The 21,112-nt window shown below is 45.3% G+C and overlaps 1 protein-coding gene across 8 annotated transcripts in view; it reads left to right on the forward strand.

Moving 5' to 3' along the window:
* Positions 1–21,112, forward strand: part of SH3GLB2 (SH3 domain containing GRB2 like, endophilin B2) — a 130,856-nt gene that overhangs the window by 53,224 nt on the left and 56,520 nt on the right. For 4 of the 8 annotated variants that reach the window (XM_063936493.1, XM_063936492.1, XM_063936494.1 and 1 more), the window contains exons 5-6: positions 679–771; positions 17,345–17,407. In XM_063936493.1, coding sequence (XP_063792563.1) covers positions 679–771; positions 17,345–17,407 — 156 coding nt within the window. The remainder of the gene's footprint in view (positions 1–678; positions 772–17,344; positions 17,408–21,112) is intronic. The other 4 variants (XM_063936495.1, XM_063936498.1, XM_063936497.1 and 1 more) reach the window with 1 other exon arrangement.

The raw sequence follows: 21,112 nt of genomic DNA on the forward strand, positions 1-21,112 counted from the left end.
CGTTGCTCAGGAAGGGTGAAAATGAGCGTCGTTTATTTTATCGGCAAGTGTGTATACACCTTAAGTTTTGAGGGTCCACAGTATTAAGAATTCACCCTGTGAGACACACATAGCCACCCTGATATTAAGAGACCATACGACTGGATGTCATCCAGTTTGGCCACATTTGACAAACCAGGATCTGTATTCTGATCGGTAATGTTAAGTAATACTCATAGACTGCAGTGAAAGTGTGGAGGGGTTGGTTATGAAATCCCGGCAATCAGGAGACCGACAGCGGGATCCCGGTGGCCAAAATCCAACACATCCTGGTAAGTATTTTCTCTCTAACCCATCCCTCCCACAGCCAAAGCCTAACCTCCCCACGCCGCCTAACCTTCCCCCCAGTGCCTAACTCCGACCACAGTACTTACCTCTGGGATGTGTTGGTCTTCTAGCTGTCAGGATCCCAACGGCCGGCCAGTATTTTGACCGCATACCCCCCAACATAGCCTTTAAAGCTGGGGTTTACCAGGGCCATGTATAAAATTGACTCTGCTTTAGGGATTCTGAACAAATAATCCCTATTAGTAATTGTTAATCCCTATTTTACTGTGAATCTAGAAGCCTACTTAGTAAGTGCAGCCCTATGGTAATAATGGGATACATGGTAAGATTTCAGTATGTTCTATGTTGCAGAAGGAGAGGAGGATCCTGCAGAACCGTCGCTTAGATCTTGATGCCTGCAAAGCGCGACTGAAGAAGGCTAAAGCAGCAGAGGCTAAAGCCGCGGTAATGTCCCAGCTCATCCTGTGCCCTCTCTCCCTGTGGGTGTGCATGTCTGTCCAGAGCTTGCAGTGGGGCACATCTCCATATATATTAACCTCTCCCTGTTACCATGTTTCTGCATAAATCACCTCACTGAATCTCAGGATCATTGTTCCATGTTCAACCGCACCGAACCACCAGTGTCATTACCAGCAGCTCGTAAAGTAGTTCTAGATAGCCCAGGGGTTCATGTATTCGGGGGGTACCTACATTATCATTTCCATCCTAAAATGAGGATTGGGGTGTCTGTGTTTTGGCTGCAATTTACCACTTCCCTGTGTTTTTAGTTGTTCGACGCTCACTAACCTTGTGGTGTTTGTTTTTTGTTTGTTTTTTGTAATTTGCTCAGCTCGAGGGTGATGTGAGTATTGTTGACGAGGTCATTGCTGTGACAGTTTTTTGTTTCTTCTTTTTGCATATTTATGTTCATCTGAACACTTTATTTTCCACTGCCCGTGTCACCGCCATAGTCTGAGCGTCTGTAGGACCTCCGTGTCAGGGAGCACCACAGGGTATGTAGAAATGGGGATTCTTCGGTCAAGTAGAGCTAGGAAAGCCCATTCTATTGGTTAGTTATTCTGGTCTTATGTTAATATAGGCCTCTTTATAAACTGTGATGACCTCATGAGTCAGTCAGACCACCATTCTAGTACTCTGTATTGCATTCTTCTTGCGTATGTAATCTTTGTAATCAGAGACATTATAATCTTTGTCAAGAATAAATGAGCAAAGCAAAAACAAGATGGGGCAAAATAGACACCTTTCCAAAACATGTAATCAGTAGGACATGTTTGGTCCAGTATCAGCTGCTCCTCCAAACTCTCCTACTGGTTAGCGATCACACACATGGACCTTTTATAGGGAGGGCTCCATGTATTTCTCTATCGTCCTAAGTGGATGCTGGGGTTCCTGAAAGGACCATGGGGAATAGCGGCTCCGCAGGAGACAGGGCACAAAAAAGTAAAGCTTTTACCAGATCAGGTGGTGTGCACTGGCTCCTCCCCCTATGACCCTCCTCCAGACTCCAGTTAGATTTTGTGCCCGAACGAGAAGGGTGCAATCTAGGTGGCTCTCCTAAAGAGCTGCTTAGAGAAAGTTTAGCTTAGGTTTTTTACTTTACAGTGAGTCCTGCTGGCAACAGGATCACTGCAACGAGGGACTTAGGGGAGAAGTAGTGAACTCACCTGCGTGCAGAGTGGATTTGCTGCTTGGCTACTGGACACTAGCTCCAGAGGGACGATCACAGGTACAGCCTGGATGGTCACCGGAGCCGCGCCGCCGGCCCCCTTGCAGACGCTGAAGAGAGAAGAGGTCCAAAATCGGCGGCTGAAGACTCCTGAGTCTTCATAAAGGTAGCGCACAGCACTGCAGCTGTGCGCCATTTTCCTCTCAGCACACTTCACACAACAGTCACTGAGGGTGCAGAGCGCTGGGGGGGGCGCTCTGAGAGGCAAATAAAAACCTTATTAGAGGCAAAAAATACCTCACATATAGCCCACAGAGGCTATATGGAGATATTTAACCCCTGCCTAACTTCAAAAATAGCGGGAGACGAGCCCGCCGAAAAAGGGGCGGGGCCTATCTCCTCAGCACACAGCGCCATTTTCTCTCACAGAAAAGCTGGAGAGAAGGCTCCCAGGCTCTCCCCTGCACTGCACTACAGAAACAGGGTTAAAACAGAGAGGGGGGGCACTGATTTTGGCGATATTGTATATATATAAAAGATGCTATAAGGGAGAAACACTTATATAAGGTTGTCCCTATATAATTATAGCGTTTTTGGTGTGTGCTGGCAGACTCTCCCTCTGTCTCCCCAAAGGGCTAGTGGGTCCTGTCCTCTGTCAGAGCATTCCCGGTGTGTGTGCTGTGTGTCGGTACGTGTGTGTCGACATGTATGAGGACGATGTTGGTGAGGAGGCGGAGAAATTGCCTGTAATGGTGATGTCACTCTCTAGGGAGTCGACACCGGAATGGATGGCTTATTTAGAGAATTACGTGAGAATGTCAACACGCTGCAAGGTCGGTTGACGACATGAGACGGCCGACAATCTATTAGGACCGGTCCAGGCGTCTCAGAAACACCGTCAGGGGTTTTAAAAACGCCCATTTACCTCAGTCGGTCGACACAGACACAGACACGGACACTGAATACAGTGTCGACGGTGAATAAACAAACGTATTTCTCATTAGGGCCACACGTTAAGGGCAATGAAGGAGGTGTTACGTGTTTCTGATACTACAAGTACCACAAGAAAGGGTATTATGTGGGAGTGAAAAAACTACCTGTAGTTTTTCCTGAATCAGATAAAATAAAATGAAGTGTGTGATGATGCGTAGGGTTACCCCGATAGCAAATATTGGCGTTATACCCTTTCCCGCCAGAAATTAGGGTACGTTGGGAAACACCCCTTAGGGTGATAAGGCGCTCACACGCTTATCAAGTGGCGTTACCGTCTCCAGATACGGCCGCCCTCAAGGAGCCAGCTGATAGGAAGCTGGAAAAATATCCTAAAAAGTATATACACACATACGGTGGTTATACTGCGACCAGCGATCGCCATCAGCCTGGAGATGCAGTGCTGGGTTGGCTTGGTCGGATTCCCTGACTGAAAATATTTTATTCATGTAGAGCATTTAATAGGATGCATTCTATATATATGTATGTGAGATGCACAGAGGGATATTTGCTCTCTGGCATCAAGATAAGTGCGTTGTCCATATCTCCCAGAAGATGTCAGGGACACGACAGTGGTCAGGTGATACAGATCCCATACGGCAGATGGAAGTATTGCTGTATAAAGGGAAGGAGTTATTTGGGGGTCGGTCCATCGGACCTGGGGACCACAGCAACAGCTGGGAAATCCAACCTTTTTTACCCCAAGTTACATCTCAGCTAAAAAAGACACCGTCTTTTCAGCCTCAATCTTTCCTTTCCCATGAGGGCATGCAGGCAAAAGGCCAGTCATATCTGCCCAGACATAGAGGTAAGGGAAGTAGACTGCAGCAGGCAGCCCTTTCCCAGGAAAAGAAGCCCTCCACCGCGTCTGCCAAGTCCTCAGCATGACGCTGGGGCCGTGCAAGCGGACTCAAGGTGGGGGGGTAGTCTCAAGAGTCTCAGGGCGCAGTGGGATCACTCGCAAGTTGACCCCTAGATCGTACGAGTATTATCCCAGGGGTAAAGATTGGAGAGTCGAGACATCTTCTCCTCGCAGGTTCCTGAAGTCTGCTTTACCAACGGCTCCCTCCGACAGGGAGGCAGCATTGGAAACAATTCACAAGCTGTATATCCAGCAGGTGATAATCAAAGTACCCCTCCTACGACAAGGAAAAGGGTATTATTTTTCCACACTATATTGTGGTACTGAAGCCAGACGGCTTGGTGACACATAGTCTAAATCTAAAATGTTTTGAACACTTACATAAAAGGTTCAAATCGAGATAAAGTCACTCAGAGCAGTGATAGCGAACCGGAAAAAAGGGGACTATATGGTGTCCCTGGACATCAAGGATTACCTCCATGTCCAAATTTTGTCCTTCTCATCAAGGGTACCTCTGGTTCGTGGTACAGAACTGTCAATATCAGTTTCAGACGATGCCGTTTGAATTATCCACGGCACCCCGGGCCTTTTTACCAAGGTAATGGCCGAAAAGATGTTTCTTCAAAGAAAAAAGGCATCTAAATTATCCCTTACTTGCACGACCTAAAAAGGGCAAGTTCCAGAGAACAGTTGGAGGTCGGAAGAGCACTATCTAAAGTAGTTCTTCGACGGCACGACTGGATTCTAAATATTCCAAGAATCGCAGCTGTTTTCCGACGATACGTCTGCTGTTCCTAGGGATGATTCTGGACACGGTTCAGAAAAAGGTTTTTCTTCCCGAGGAAAAAGCCAAGGAGTTATCCGACCTGTCAGGAACCTCCTAAAACCAGGAAAGGTGTCTGTACATCAATGCACAAGAGTCCTGGGAAAAATGGTGGCTTTTTACGAAGCAATTCCATTCGGCAGATTCCATGCAAGAATTTTCCAAAGGGATCTGTTGGACAAATGGTCAGGGTCGCATCCTCAGATGCACCTGCGAATAACCCTGTCGCCAAGGACAAGGGTATATCTTCTGTGGTGGTTGCAAAAGGCTCATCTATTGGAGGGCCGCAGATTCGGCATACAGGATTTGATCCTGGTGACCACGGACGCCAGCCTGAGAGGTTGGGGAGCAGTCACACAAGGAAGAAACTTCCAGGGGGTATGGACGAACCTGGAAAAGTCTCTTCACATAAACATTCTGGTACTAAGAGCAATCTAAAATGCTCTAAGCCAGGCGGAACCACTCCTGCAAGGAAAACCGGTGTTGATTCAGTCGGACAACATCACGGCGGTCGCCCATGTAAACAGACAGGGCGGCACAAGAAGCAGGAGTGCAATGGCAGAAGCTGCCAAGATTCTTCGCTGGGCGGAGAATCACGTAATAGCACTGTCAGCAGTGTTCTTCCCGGGCGTGGACAACGGGGAAGCAGACTTCCTCAGCAGACACGATATTCACCCGGGAGAGGGGGGTCTTCATCCAGAAGTCTTCCACATGCTAATAAACTGTTGGGAAAGACCAATGGTAGACATGATGGCGTCTCGCCTCAACAAGAAACTGGACAAGTATTGCGCCAGGTCAAGAGATCCACAGGCAATAGCTGTGGACGCACTGGTAACACCTTGGGTGTACAAATCAGTATATGTGTTTCCTCCTCTGCCTCTCATACCAAAGGTATTGAAGATTATACGGTGAGGAGGAGTAAGAACAATACTAGTGGCTCCGGATTGGCCAAGAAGGACTTGGTACCCGGAACTTCAAGAGTTGGTCACGGACGACCCGTGCCCTCTACTTCTGAGAAGGGACCTGCTACAACAGGGTCCCTGTCTCTTTCAAGACTTACCGCGGCTGCGTTTGACGGCATGGCGGTTGAACGCCAGATCCTAAAAGGGAAAGGCATTCCAGAAGAAGTCATTCCTACCTTGATTAAGGCAAGGAAGGAAGTCACCGCGAAACATTATCACCGCATTTGGCGAAAATATGTCGCGTGGTGCGAGGATCGGAGTGTTCCGACGGAGGAATTTCAACTGGGTCGTTTCCTACATTTCCTACAATCAGGATTGTCTATGGGTCTCAAATTGAGATCTATTAAGGTTCAAATTTCGGCCCTGTCAATATTCTTCCAAAAAGAATTGGCCTCAGTTCCTGAGGTACAGACTTTTGTTAAAGGAGTACTGCATATACAGCCTCCTGTGGTGCCTCCGGTGGCACCGTGGGATCTAAATGTAGTTTTAGATTTCCTCAAATCCCATTGGTTTGAACCATTGAAAAAGGTGGATTTTAAATATCTCACATGGAAAGTGACTATGTTACTGGCCCTGGCTTCCGCCAGGAGAGTATCTGAATTGGCGGCTTTATCTTATAAAAGCCCTTATCTAATCTTCCATTCGGATAGGGCAGAACTGAGGACTCGTCCACATTTTCTCCCTAAGGTGGTATCAGCGTTTCACCTGAACCAACCTATTGTGGTGCCTGCGGCCACTGGCGACTTGGAGGACTCCAAGTTGTTGGACGTTGTCAGAGCCTTAAAAATATACATTTCAAGGACGGCTGAAGTCAGAAAATCTGACTCGCTGTTGATACTATATGCACCCAACAAGTTGGGTGCCCCTGCTTCTAAGCAGACGATTGCTCGTTGGATTTGTAACACAATTCAACTTGCTCATTCTGTGGCAGGCCTGCCACAGCCTAAATCTGTTAAGGCCCATTCCACAAGGAAGGTGGGCTCATCGTGGGCGGCTGCCCGAGGGGTCTCGGCATTACAATTCTGCCGAGCAGCTACGTGGTCGGGGGAAAACACGTTTGTAAAATTCTACAAATTTGATACCCTGGCAAAAGAGGACTTGGAATTCTCTCATTCGGTGCTGCAGAGTCATCCGCACTCTCCCGCCCGTTTGGGAGCTTTGGTATAATCCCCATGGTCCTTTCAGGAACCCCAGCATCCACTTAGGACGATAGAGAAAATAAGAATTTACTTACCGATAATTCTATTTCTCGGAGTCCGTAGTGGATGCTGGGCGCCCATCCCAAGTGCGGATTATCTGCAATACTGTACATAGTTATTGTTAACAAATTCGGGTTATATTGTTAAGGAGCCATCTTTAAGAGGCTCTTTCTGTTATCATACTGTTAACTGGGTTTAGATCACAAGTTGTACGGTGTGATTGGTGTGGCTGGTATGAGTCTTACCCGGGATTCAAATTGCCTCCCTTATTGTGTACGCTCGTCCGGGCACAGTACCTAACTGGAGTCTGGAGGAGGGTCATAGGGGGAGGAGCCAGTGCACACCACCTGATCTGGTAAAAGCTTTACTTTTTTGTGCCCTGTCTCCTGCGGAGCCGCTATTCCCCATGGTCCTTTCAGGAACCCCAGCATCCACTACGGACTCCGAGAAATAGAATTATCGGTAAGTAAATTCTTATTTTTACTAAGAGAGCGTGTAAGGGAAACACTTTTATAGCAATCTCTAGCGTTATCTGTGCAAGTACAATTGTGGTCATTACAGGACTTGTTTCTCCAGGGGGCGTTTCTTTGTTTAGGAGATGGGTTACAGGCGCTTGGATCTCCTCAACTCCCCCAAGCTAAGAAGACGTATCTAAAGGATTACCATTATTTAACATGCTTTTATAGTCTATTGGAGCAGAATTCCTGTGTACATAAATTTATACACAACATGCACTATACGCAGGGGTTGGGAACCTTTGGCCCTCCAGCTGTTGTTGAACTACACTTACCAGCATGCCCTGCTACAGTTTTGCTAAATAGGCCATGCTAAAACTATTGCTGTTTGGCCATGCTAAAACTGTTGCACGGTATGCTGGGAGGGCCACAGGTTCCCCACCCCTGCACTATAGGATGCAGACACCAATCTTGGATGACCATGATACAATGTAGACCATGATCTTTGGTGGGTATTATGAGGTGCAGTGACCCAATCCTCTGTCTACCTCCTCAGATTACGTGCCACTGCTCTTCAGGCTCCCAGGGCTCATCTCACCTTCAAGCGCAGAGTACGCCTAAACATGCTGCTTAGTAAATAGCACTGCCTGACGCTTTTATAGCGTTGGGTAGAAGCACCAGAGGCGGTTCTAGCACTGGCTGCTACGACGGTCTCTTTGCACGTCACCTAGTGATGAGGGTGAAGATCGGCAGCATATAGTCTATAGGTCAACAGCAGATGGTTGACAGTGAGTAGTTTTGACGCTGTCGGTTTAAGTCCATGCCGAAAATTTAACTTTCGACATTTGGACCCGGTCAATCTTTTGACCTTTGTCGACCTATTGAGTGTCTATCTTCCACCAGGATACCTAGCGATGAATCTGCTGCTGCATTAGAGGGAGGCACTGAGGTTATATTGTACTGCTCTGTACGTCCTCTGTACTGTAAAGAAGAATTGAGTGCAAATCTAATAGCCAGCGAGTTGTAAGCACCGGCGTGATTTAGCAGTTGGAGTTAAAGCAGAAATAATTTAAACGGAACAATCGTGTTAGTGTTACCATTTTTAGTTATTGCTACTTTAAATGGCTAAATCTGACATGAGGGCGATGCCTGCAAATCGCAGGCTATTTCATTTGGGCTTTCATGGGAAAGATTGGATGGTCTGCTCCCTAGAATGAAGAAGTACAGAGTATTAGCGGGTGAAAGTCTTAAGAAAGGGATAAAATGGGTAATTACGAGAGCGGGGGGACCCAGGGTTGGACTGGTTCACCGGGGCACAAGGGAAACCCTCGGGGGTAGGGGGGCACTTCCTCCTCTCGGGATCAGATTCCAGACTGTGCACTGGTATTATACATATGTTACCTTATACTGCCCAGGACTATGGTATATTCTCTACAGTGCATTGCTGTTATTAATATGGTACATTATCAGGTATGCACGAGCAGTATTTAAAATAAATTATATATATATATATATATATATATATATATATATATAGATAAAAACAAAAGTTCTCTTGGGGAGCTTTACCACCACAGATATACTTATATAATTATAAAATCATTTATTAAAAAAACATGTATACTTTTATAACATGAATCACAAGATCACATATGTCATATGAGCAATACATTCATTTCTGATTGTCTGTTATACATGATGTTTTCAATCATTAGATGAAATACTTATTCCTCAGCATGAGAAAGTATGAATGATCAGTTCACTGTTTTTACGGAAAACGCACAATCGTTGAAACCCAACGCGTTTCGTCCCTTAGGACTTCATCAGGGGTGCAAATCTGTGGAAACTTAACAAACCATCAAATTATGGGTGTTGGCTGAAGTACATCAATAGTACATCCATGTATTTCCTACCAGACACTTCTATTTAGATTTCACAAACTGGCAATTCGGATGAGATCAGGAGATATTATCCGATCAGACCCTGGCGTGTTGTCTCAAGGTCCACCTCACAGCTATCAATAGCTGTGAGGTGGACCTTGAGACAACACGCCAGGGTCTGATCGGATAATATCTCCTGATCTCATCCGAATTGCCAGTTTGTGAAATCTAAATAGAAGTTTCTGGTAGGAAATACATGGATGTACTATTGATGTACTTCAGCCAACACCCATAATTTGATGGTTTGTTAAGTTTCCACAGATTTGCACCCCTGATGAAGTCCTAAGGGACGAAACGCGTTGGGTTTCAACGATTGTGCGTTTTCCGTAAAAACAGTGAACTGATCATTCATACTTTCTCATGCTGAGGAATAAGTATTTCATCTAATGATTGAAAACATCATGTATAACAGACAATCAGAAATGAATGTATTGCTCATATGACATATGTGATCTTGTGATTCATGTTATAAAAGTATACATGTTTTTTAATAAATGATTTTATAATTATATAAGTATATCTGTGGTGGTAAAGCTCCCCAAGAGAACTTTTGTTTTTGTCCATTCTATGTGCAGTACTCCTTCTGACAGGGGGTACCTCTCAGTGGTTTGAGCTATTAGACTATAGCGCAATTAAGGGGTCTTAAGTTTTTATATATATATATATATATATATATATTGTGACAAGAACACTGGGATAGTGTTTGAGGGCAGGTATATTTGTCCCAGGTTCTTGTCTTACATGTTTTAGAAAATGTTAACTTCTAGGAAAAATGCTTTTTGTTTTGTCTGAACCTTTTCAGTTTGCTGTAAAAGCTGGGTAAAGGCTCTGAGAGAGAGATAAGGCGAGTTCTAGACATTGGGCCCAGTTCGGGTCTTTGGCCTCACAGAGGGCTAATCAGGGTTTCAGCTGTGTAAGAGTGTTATAGTGCTTCTAACCTGATTAGTATGGGCAGACTGCCTGGGAAGGCTGCAGGATCTGTGTGTGAGAGACACGCTTTCTGATGCAAGTAAGCTATACAGTATGTACTGAAGAACTCTGTGTTTTGTTTAGTGACAGTTAGGAATATCTTATGTTTAGTTAGTGCCGGACAGGCAAGGTATTTTTATTTTGGGGTTTGTTTTATTTTCTGTTTCAATAAAACTGGCCGGGGTCAGTTGTACCAGAAACTGGACTTGTGTTGTTCCTCAGCTGCTGCGTGCGGCCATATTCCCCAGGAAAAGGCGCCTTGCACCCCTACAGTGTTACAACTTGGTGGAGAATGCGAGCACACCGTTCTGCGCATAAGTGAAAGCAGCAGCTTTGTGAGGCCTGCAGAAAACGGTGGTTTATGCAGATACAGCCCAGTGTGAAGTTACTGAGACTCACCCCTGAGGGTTTGATATATGTCCTGGGTGAAAGCAGCTACAAAGCCGCCTGAAAAATCTGTCGACATGGAGGATCTGCTTAAAGCCTTGCTGCAAGCTACAGCGGCTCAGCAGGAGGCCAACCGACAGCAGCAGGTGGCAATGGAGGAAAATAGGAGACAACAGCAGGTGGCAATGGAGGAAAATAGGAGACAACAGCAGGTGGCAATGGAGGAAAATTGGAGACTACAGCAGGAGGCCAACAGACAGCAGCAGGTGGCAATGGAGGAAAATAAGAGACAACAGCAGGCAGTTGTTGATGAACTTTACAGGCAACAGCGTCAGGATAGAGAGGCCTTAGCAGAAGTGGTGCAGAGACTTGCAGCTCGGGTTGGAGATGTGGCCGTCAGTGCTCCAACCAGCTCTAGTTCTATACGGGCCAGTCACTTCCTGCAGAAAATGACAGAGGCTGATGATGTGGAGGCCTATCTGACCACGTTTGAAAGGACTGCCGAGCGTGAGAACTGGCCGAAAGCACAGTGGGCCAGTCTGCTGGCATTTTTCCTGTCAGGTGAGCCCCAAAAAGCTTACTTTGATTTAAGCCCTGCTGAGGCTCGGGACTATGATAAACTAAAGACTGAGATCCTGACCCGCCTGGGAGTCACGCTGTCAGTACGAGCACAACGGGTGCACCGTTGGCTGTACGCCATGGAGAAGCCTCCGCGCTCCCAGATGCACGACCTTATTCAGCTAACAAAAAAATGGCTACAGCCAGAGACATTAACTGGTCCCCAGATGGTGGAAAGAGTCGTCATGGACCGCTACTTGAGATCTTTGCCCATGGTCCTGCGCAAGTGGGTGAGCCATGGAAACCCGGGTACTGCTGACCAATTAGTGGACATGGTAGAGAGGTATTTGGCAGCAGAGGAACTACTGATGACCACCCAGCAACCCATAGATCCTCGACAGCGCCCTTCAGTAAAGACTGGTAAGACTGTTCCGTGGGAAAACGTTGCTGGGCGGTTAAGAGAACGCAAGGCTGGAGAGACTGTAAACACTGGCCCTGGAAACAGGCCAATGGGGCTAGAACGGTCTATGCTGCCCAAACGGGTTGATAATCGTGTGATTAAATGTTTTAGGTGTGGTATGCCAGGTCATGTTATTGCCAATTGCCCAGTCACGCAAGAACCCATGCAATGTGATGCTGCCTTTGAATGTCGCAGAATGTCTTTCTTTGCTAGGTTAGCCTGTACTGTGGTACCTTCACCTGAGCTGGAAAAACAAATGTGTGATGTGTTCTTAGAGGGTAACCGGGTAGAGGCCTTGCTAGATTCAGGAAGTTTAGTTACCCTCGTGAAAGCTGGGTTAGTGAACCCCTTAAAGGTCCAGCAAATACCTATTGGGGTAACTTGCATACATGGGGATACCCAACATTATGCCACTGCTGAGGTGAATATAGAAACTTGTTGTGGGTCAGCAATAGTTAAAGTGGGACTGGTCCCTACCTTGGTGCATGAGGCCATAATAGGGAGGGATTTTCCTCATTTTTGGAAACTGTGGGAATCACGGTTATCTACAGATGTGAGAAGTAAAAAGCCAGTTGATAATACCGGTGATTTTATGGATGTACGTGGGTCTTCGGAACTTTCTGGCCCTTTGCCTTTTGCTAGTTTGGCTGGGGAAGTGACAGATGGGGAGTCCAGTGAGGACCCTCTTGCTGGGAACAGAGACATAGTAGTTAGAACTGAAAGCGTGCCTGACCTGGAGGTAAAGAAGGATCTGTTTGCGTCTGAACAGTTAAAGGATCCTACCTTAATAAAGGCTAGAGAGAATGTTAAGATTGTTAATGGGGAACCTGTGGTACCAGGTGACAGGGTTACGTATCCCCACATGGCCATCTGTAATGAGCTCTTGTACCACATTGTCAAAAGGGGTGAGGATGTGGTGGAACAGTTGGTAGTTCCCCAGCCTTATCGGAGAACGGTACTAGATTTAGCTCATAGTCACGTTACCGCAGGACATTTAGGGGCAGAAAAAACCACTGAAAGAGTTTTACAAAGGTTCTTTTGGCCAGGGGTTTATAAAGAAGTGTCTGAATATTGTTCTTCCTGTCCTGAATGCCAGTATCATGCCCCTAGACCCCATTTCAGGAGCCCACTAGTTCCCATGCCTATTATAGAGGTCCCGTTTGACAGAATAGCCATGGATCTCGTGGGGCCCTTGTTAAAGTCTGCTCGGGGCCATCAGTATATCCTGGTAATTATGGACTATGCCACTCGATATCCTGAGGCTGTCCCTTTACGCACTATCACAACCAAGGCGATAGCTAGGGAGCTGGTGCAGGTATTTAGTAGAGTGGGAATACCAAAAGAAATTTTGACTGACCAAGGTACTCCATTTATGTCAAGGATCATGAAAGAATTGTGCAAGTTATTTAAGGTCACTCACCTCAGGACGTCCATCTACCATCCCCAAACTGACGGGTTGGTGGAAAGGTTTAATAAAACATTAAAAAGTATGTTAAAAAAGGTTGTTGAGAGAGATGGGAAAAACTGGGATTGTTTGTTGCCCTACTTGTTAATGGCCATCAGAGAAGTTCCTCAGTCCTCTACGGGGTTTTCTCCATTTGATTTGTTGTATGGTAGACACCCCAGAGGGCTGTTGGATATTGCCAAAGAGACGTGGGAAGGACAGCCCACTCCTTATAGAAGCGTTATTGAGCATGTAACACAAATGCAGGATAGGATTGCAGCCGTGGTACCTGTTGTCAGAGAGCACATGGAACAGGCCCAAAGTGCTCAACAGAGGGTCTATAACCGGAGTGCCAAGATACGGGAATTTGCTCCTGGAGATAGAGTTCTTGTTTTGGTACCCACTGTGGAAAGCAAATTCCTAGCTAAATGGCAGGGTCCATTTGAGATTAGGGAAAAAGTGAATGAGGTTAATTACAAAGTATACCAGCCGGGAAAGAGAAAACCCGAACAGATCTACCATGTTAACTTAATCAAACCCTGGAAAGATAGGTTGTCTCTGTCAGCGGAGCCTTGCCCTTCGGTGTCTTCACCCCGGTTGCTTCCCGCAGTGAAGGTGTCAGAGACATTATCAGCTGATCAGAACAATCAGGTTAAAGAATTTCTCATCCAAAATAGGGAGGTATTTTCAGAGCTGCCTGGCCGAACGACCATAATAAAACATGACATTGTCACAGAACCAGGGGTCAGGGTTCATTTAAAGCCATATAGGATTCCTGAAGCTCAGCGAGAAGCTATTTCTAAAGAAGTTAAAACCATGTTAGAACTTGGAGTCATAGAGGAGTCTAACAGTGAGTGGTCCAGTCCCATAGTGCTCATCCCGAAGCCCGACGGTAGCATACGCTTCTGTAATGACTTTCGTAAGTTAAATGAGGTGTCCAAGTTTGACGCATACCCCATGCCCCGTGTGGATGAGCTTGTAGAAAGGCTGGGAACAGCCAGGTTTCTCACCACATTGGACCTGACCAAAGGTTACTGGCAAATACCTTTATCTGATAGCGCCAAAGAAAAAACAGCCTTTTCGGTTCCGGAGGGGCTGTACCAGTATAAGATGTTACCCTTTGGGTTGCATGGGGCTCCAGCAACCTTTCAACGGGCGATGGATAAAATTTTGAGGCCCCATAGAAAATATGCAGCTGCCTATTTGGATGATGTGGTAATTCACAGTAAAGACTGGGGGTCCCATTTGGTTAAAGTACAAGCAGTACTGGACTCAATCAGAGAGGCAGGGTTAACTGCTAACCCAAAGAAGTGCTGCCTCGCAATGGAGGAGGTCAAATACTTGGGCTTCACCATAGGCAGAGGTCTGATTAGGCCCCAATTGAATAAAGTTGATGCTATTCAAAACTGGCCTCGTCCAGTGAATAAAAAACAGGTAAGGGCTTTTTTTGGGAATTACTGGGTACTATAGACGGTTTATTCCCAATTTTGCGACCACAGCGGTGCCGTTGTCAGACCTTACCAAAGGGAAGCAGTCAAATGTGGTGAAATGGAACCCTGATGCAGAAAAGGCGTTCCAAGCGTTAAAAGTGGCTTTGTGTTCACAACCGGTGTTGATAACACCAGATTTTTCAAAAGAATTTGTGGTACAGACAGATGCCTCAGAGGTAGGGATAGGTGCTGTGCTGTCCCAAACCAGAGATGGGGACGAACACCCTATCATTTATTTGAGTAGGAAACTCAATGAGCATGAAAAAAGGTATGCCATTGTGGAAAAGGAGGCTTTGGCCATTAAGTGGGCACTAGATACCTTGAGATATTACCTCTTGGGTAGACAATTCAGACTAGTGACGGATCATGCCCCTTTAAAATGGATGTATGTAAATAGAGGCAAGAATGCTCGGGTAACTAGATGGTTTCTAGCGTTGCAGGATTTTAAGTTTACTGTTGAACATAGACCGGGAACACAATTGGCCAACGCAGATGCATTGTCTCGCATCTTCTGTTTGGGGGCTACAAGTGTTCCGGCCCCTAGGTCGAAACAGGGGAGGGGGATATGTGACAAGAACACTGGGATAGTGTTTGAGGGCAGGTATATTTGTCCCAGGTTCTTGTCTTACATGTTTTAGAAAATGTTAACTTCTAGGAAAAATGCTTTTTGTTTTGTCTGAACCTTTTCAGTTTGCTGTAAAAGCTGGGTAAAGGCTCTGAGAGAGAGATAAGGCGAGTTCTAGACATTGGGCCCAGTTCGGGTCTTTGGCCTCACAGAGGGCTAATCAGGGTTTCAGCTGTGTAAGAGTGTTATAGTGCTTCTAACCTGATTAGTATGGGCAGACTGCCTGGGAAGGCTGCAGGATCTGTGTGTGAGAGACACGCTTTCTGATGCAAGTAAGCTATACAGTATGTACTGAAGAACTCTGTGTTTTGTTTAGTGACAGTTAGGAATATCTTATGTTTAGTTAGTGCCGGACAGGCAAGGTATTTTTATTTTGGGGTTTGTTTTATTTTCTGTTTCAATAAAACTGGCCGGGGTCAGTTGTACCAGAAACTGGACTTGTGTTGTTCCTCAGCTGCTGCGTGCGGCCATATTCCCCAGGAAAAGGCGCCTTGCACCCCTACAGTGTTACAATATATATATATATATATATATATATATATATATTATACCCAGATCATGAACTCTCTAATTGGCAAACCAATGTGGTGGCTGGACACACCCGCGCTGGAGACTGGTCACACCCCTAAGCAACCCCTGGTGGGCCATCCATTCATGCCATAAGTCCAGATTTATTACATGACCCAATTAAAACCTTTCACAGGTAGATAAATATGTATTTATTACACAAATGACGACATGGTTGCTTCCACTGTGTGTGGGTAAGAGGCTCTTCCAAATGAGTATGACTGCATGCTGTTACACCTGAATGTTATGGAGCAGGCCTGTGTTTTTATCAGATGGCGCGTTACCTGGAGCAGGGGAACCTCAGGAACAGATCAGCCCTCTAGAAAATAACTTGCTGATGGCTCCAACCAATTAGCTGCAACCTCCATTTCATGAAGTATTGCTTGCTAAAAGCAACCAGACGGCTCTAAAACTTAGAGAAGACTATTCCGGTACTCGGACTGTGTGCATCGGGATCCACACCTCCTACCTGCTGTTTAATTTCAGTATTTCTGCTTCTGCGCCTCTTCCGCTCTGCATGCTGCTGGCTTCTCTGCATTGGGCTATGGAACTCTGCATTGCAACTAATTAGCTGAACAGAAAAGATTTATATGAAAGGGGATTCCTGTGGTGCATCCCAGTGTGTACAGCATGAGAGATTAATGGTGCTTTGTGCAATGGTAACATCTAGAACTGTAATTCTTGTGTATACCGTGACAGACTTATGTTTTTGTGTAGTGATATAGGAGCTTATTTGATAAAGTAGGGCATTGTGCTGAGTTGTAACCAATAGCAACCTATCGCGTTTCACTTTTTGAACGGCATTTGATCAGTGATTGCAAATATTTCGGCACCTGGCACCATTTTATTAAATAAACGTGTGTGTTTGTGTGTTCTTTTTGATGTTCTAGTCCAGTGGTTCTCAAACTCAGTCCTCAGGACCCCACACAGTTCTTTTCATTACTTACTGACGCGTTTTAAAACATCCACAGGTGGAGCTAATTATCTCACTTGCGATTCTGTGAGGAGACCTGAAAAAATGTGTACTGTCAGGGGGTCCTGAGGACAGAGTTTGAGAACCAGTGTTCTAGTAAATCCCCATTTTAAAGCCTAACCCTCGTGTTTACACAGCCATTTTGTGTGCTGAAACTGTATTTGTGAAACAGCAGCCAATCACTTCACTAGGAACCGGTGACATTACTGAGGTAAACGGCACACAGTGACGTGATTGGTTCCCGGCGAATAAAACAGCATTCTCAATAATATTAGTTACATCCACAAAATGGCTGCCCCTCCTCTGTGTATAGGTAGGTGGTTACACATTAAAAAGGATTACCTTGCACAGACATTTGCAGGTCACTATAGATGTATTGGGTCTGAGCTAGCACAATATTTAGAACAGGGGTACACAACCTGCGAAAGAATCGCATTGATAATTAACATGGGAGTAAGTTTTTTCTTTGTATGTAGAGACAGTATTTAGTTCTAAGCCTGGTCCCACTTTGTCATTTGCTCTCTGTCCCTTTTTGCCATCCATGTGTTTTGTTTTTTTTCCATTATTTATTTTATTTTGTGTGCTTCTGTTTTTTTGTTTTCTCATTCAAGTTTTCCCTGCATGACATGAGCTCTGTTCCCCCGCAGGCTTTGCCTGATTTTCAGGAGACCCGACCTCGTAATTACGTACTGTCGGCCAGTGCGTCAGCGGTAAGATCAATCTACCCCCTACTTCCTCCTTCGGCTCTCGTCCGTTCCCTTCCACTCCTCAGGATTGAATGTCTAGGGTTGTTCACAGAGTTGGCACTATTGCATATGGTAGCTCTGTGTCCAGCCATGCAAGCATACTTTATACAGCAACACCGTTACAATTCTGAGGGGTTTATATACAAAGCATTGGGTTGTAAAATACGGTGCTTTTAATCGTGTTTATGCCTGATATTTAAAAGGGCAATGCTGGCTAACATTCAATGCTGGCTAGCAGAACATGGCTAGTACAAGCATTTCCCCTTTAAATATCGGGAATAAACACAATCAGAAGAGTTTGGTATTACTATCCACCGCTGTGTAACTAAACTCCAAAAGTCTTCAACATTTCTTCAAAACACACAATAGTGTGTGTGTGTGTGTGTGTGTATGTATGTATATATATATATATATATGTGTGTGTGTGTGTGTGTGTATATATATATATATATATACACACACACACACACACACACACACACACACACACACACACACACACACACACACACACTGCTCAAAAAAATAAAGGGAACACTAAAATAACACATCCTAGATCTGAATGAATGAAATATTCTTATTAAATACTTTGTTCTTTACACAGTTGAATGTGCTGACAACAAAATCACACAAAAATTATCAATGGAAATCAAATTTATTAACCCATGGAGGTCTGGATTTGGAGTCACCCTCAAAATTAAAGTGGAAAAACACACTACAGGCTGATCCAACTTTGATGTAATGTCCTTAAAACAAGTCAAAATGAGGCTCAGTAGTGTGTGTGGCCTCCACGTGCCTGTATGACCTCCCTACAACCCACACAAGTGACTCAGGTAGTGCAGCTCATCCAGGATGGCACATCAATGCGAGCTGTGGCAAGAAGGTTTGCTGTGTCTGTCAGCGTAGTGTCTAGAGCATGGAGGCGCTACCAGGAGACAGGCCAGTACATCAGGAGACGTGGAGGAGGCCGTAGGAGGGCAACAACCCAGCAGCAGGACCGCTACCTCCACCTTTGTGCAAGGAGGAACAGGAGGAGCACTGACAGAGCCCTGCAAAATGACCTCCAGCAAGCCACAAATATGCATGTGTCTACTTAAACGATCAGAAACAGACTCCATGAGGGTGGTATGAGGGCCCGACGCCCACAGGTGGGGATTGTGCTTATAGCCCAACACCGTGCAGGATGTTTGGCATTTGCCAGAGAACACCAAGATTGGCAAATTTGCCACTGGCGCCCTGTGCTCTTCATAGATGAAAGCAGGTACTCACTGAGCACATGTGACAGACGTGACAGAGTCTGGAGACGCCAAGGAGAACGTTCTGCTGCCTGCAACATCCTCCAGCATGACCGGTTTGGCAGGGGGTCCGTAATGGTGTGGGGTGGCATTTCTTTTGGGGGCCGCACAGCCCTCCATGTGCTCGCCAGAGGTAGCCTGACTGCCATTAGGTACCGAGATGAGATCCTCAGACCCCTTGTGAGACCTTATGCTGGTGCGGTTGGCCCTGGGTTCCTCCTAATGCAAGACCATGCTAGACCTCATGTGGCTGGAGTGTGTCAGCAGTTCCTGCAAGACGAAGGCATTGATGCTATGGACTGGCCCGCCCGTTCCCCAGACCTGAATCCAATTGAGCACATCTGGGACATCATGTCTCACTCCATCCACCAACGCCACGTTGCACCACAGACTGTCCAGGAGTTGGCGGATGCTTTAGTCCAGGTCTGGGAGGAGATCCCTCAGGAGACCATCCGCCACCTCATCAGGAGCATGCCCAGGCGTTGTAGGGAGGTCATACAGGCACGTGGAGGCCACACACACTACTGAGCCTCATTTTTACTTGTTTTAAGGACATTACATCAAAGTTGGATCAGCCTGTAGTGTGTTTTTCCACTTTAATTTTGAGGGTGACTCCAAATCCAGACCTCCATGGGTTAATAAATTTGATTTCCATTGATCATTTTTGTGTGATTTTGTTGTCAGCACATTCAACTATGTAAAGAACAAAGTATTTAATTAGAATATTTCATTCATTCAGATCTAGGATGTGTTATTTTAGTGTTCCCTTTATTTTTTTGAGCAGTGTGTGTATGTGTATGTATATATATATATTAGAATTTTTATTTTTTAGAGGTTTAAAAAAAAAAAATGAATAGTAAGTAATAATGGTGTATTGTATAAACACTGAACACAATATTAGTATAGATTAATACAGCTGGCATTTCCGTAGCAATTGCATTTTTCCTTAGTTTATATCATACCCTGAAGCTCCTGAATGGACACAGCAGAGAAATGTAGTTACTGTCCGCATTCAGAATACAGGGGCAGACTTAATAAAGCTTGGAGAGTGAGAGATAAAGTACCAACCAATCAGCTCTTGTCATTTTTCAAACACCACCTGAATGGTTGGTACTGTCTCTCTCTCCAAGCCTTCAGAAATCTCCACTCTAGTACCCTGTGTGTTCTGTGGTATGGTGAACTTACTGTTATATACAGTAATGGTGCTAAGAATCCTTCAGGAACTGTTAGCCTGTAGTAATGCTTAAACCTCACCAAGTGACATAGATTGCTGGTTTAAGTATAGACCTCCGGGGTATTCAGGGCCACTACAGGTGAAACCTTGTGACCTATTGGTCAGGTGCAGTGACCTGTGTATGGGGTGTTAAAGAGCCGCTTTTGCCCGATTAGAGTGTGCACGGTCGCATTGTTGTTCTCTGTCCTCGTGGTTCCCTGTTCTATTATAGTAGTATGTCTAGTATTGTTGGCATGATGTCAGGTTACAGTTATCTGCAGGTCTTGTGTAATTACTTGTGGTGGCACAGAGTCTGACATTCCATATGACATCCTGAAGTCACCCCTTTCCCACTTCACATACACTCAACCCTAACTTCCATCTGCTGCTATCTAGGTCCTTAAGGGGAGGGCGAAACATTGTACTTTTTGAGGCTTTAGCTAGTTTGTGATGCACATGTTATTGATGGGCCCTGTGCCCCTTATAGGCATAACCAAAATGATTATTATTTTCTGTTATTGACTAGTGCAAGGGAGTGTGCATGGGCAAAAGATTTTCTCTCAGTACAGGTTAGCAGTAAGGTAATTGGACTGTGTACATCTTCCATTTATCTACCCACTATTAAGAGCTTGGCAAGATCCGATTGGTCTAAAAGTTAGTCACCCCCTGCCCGCAGTTCCTGAAGTTGTTGTATTACACACACTATCCCTTATGAATGAGATTGAGCAGAGAACTATAAGAGAAGTTAAAGGGGACTGTGGCTCTCTAGTGAGTGCTAAAGCAACACCCTTCTAGAAGCTGGGGAAAGTTATACATCTCCTTTATGGGTATATTGGTCATTAGGTCGACATGGAAAAAGGTTGACATGAGGTTTTTTGAAACTTTTTTTGGGTGTCTTTTTCTTTGTAAAGTGACGGGGAACCCCAATTAGTGTACCGTGTCCCCTCGCTTCGGGCAAGGTGCCTCGCTCTGCTACCTCTGCACAGGTTACTATTCCCATTCGTAGTCCATGTGGATTGTAAAGTATGAAAAAGTAAAAAAAAAACTGATTTTTTTTTTTTTAAACGAATGTCAACCTTTTTCCATGTCAACCAATAGTGGTCGCCCTACTGACCGTATCCCTCCTGTATATTTATTTGTTGATTTCTCACTATATGCATT

The sequence above is a fragment of the Pseudophryne corroboree genome, chromosome 8 (genome assembly GCF_028390025.1).
Source record: "Pseudophryne corroboree isolate aPseCor3 chromosome 8, aPseCor3.hap2, whole genome shotgun sequence".
Taxonomy (NCBI): Eukaryota; Metazoa; Chordata; class Amphibia; order Anura; family Myobatrachidae; genus Pseudophryne; species Pseudophryne corroboree.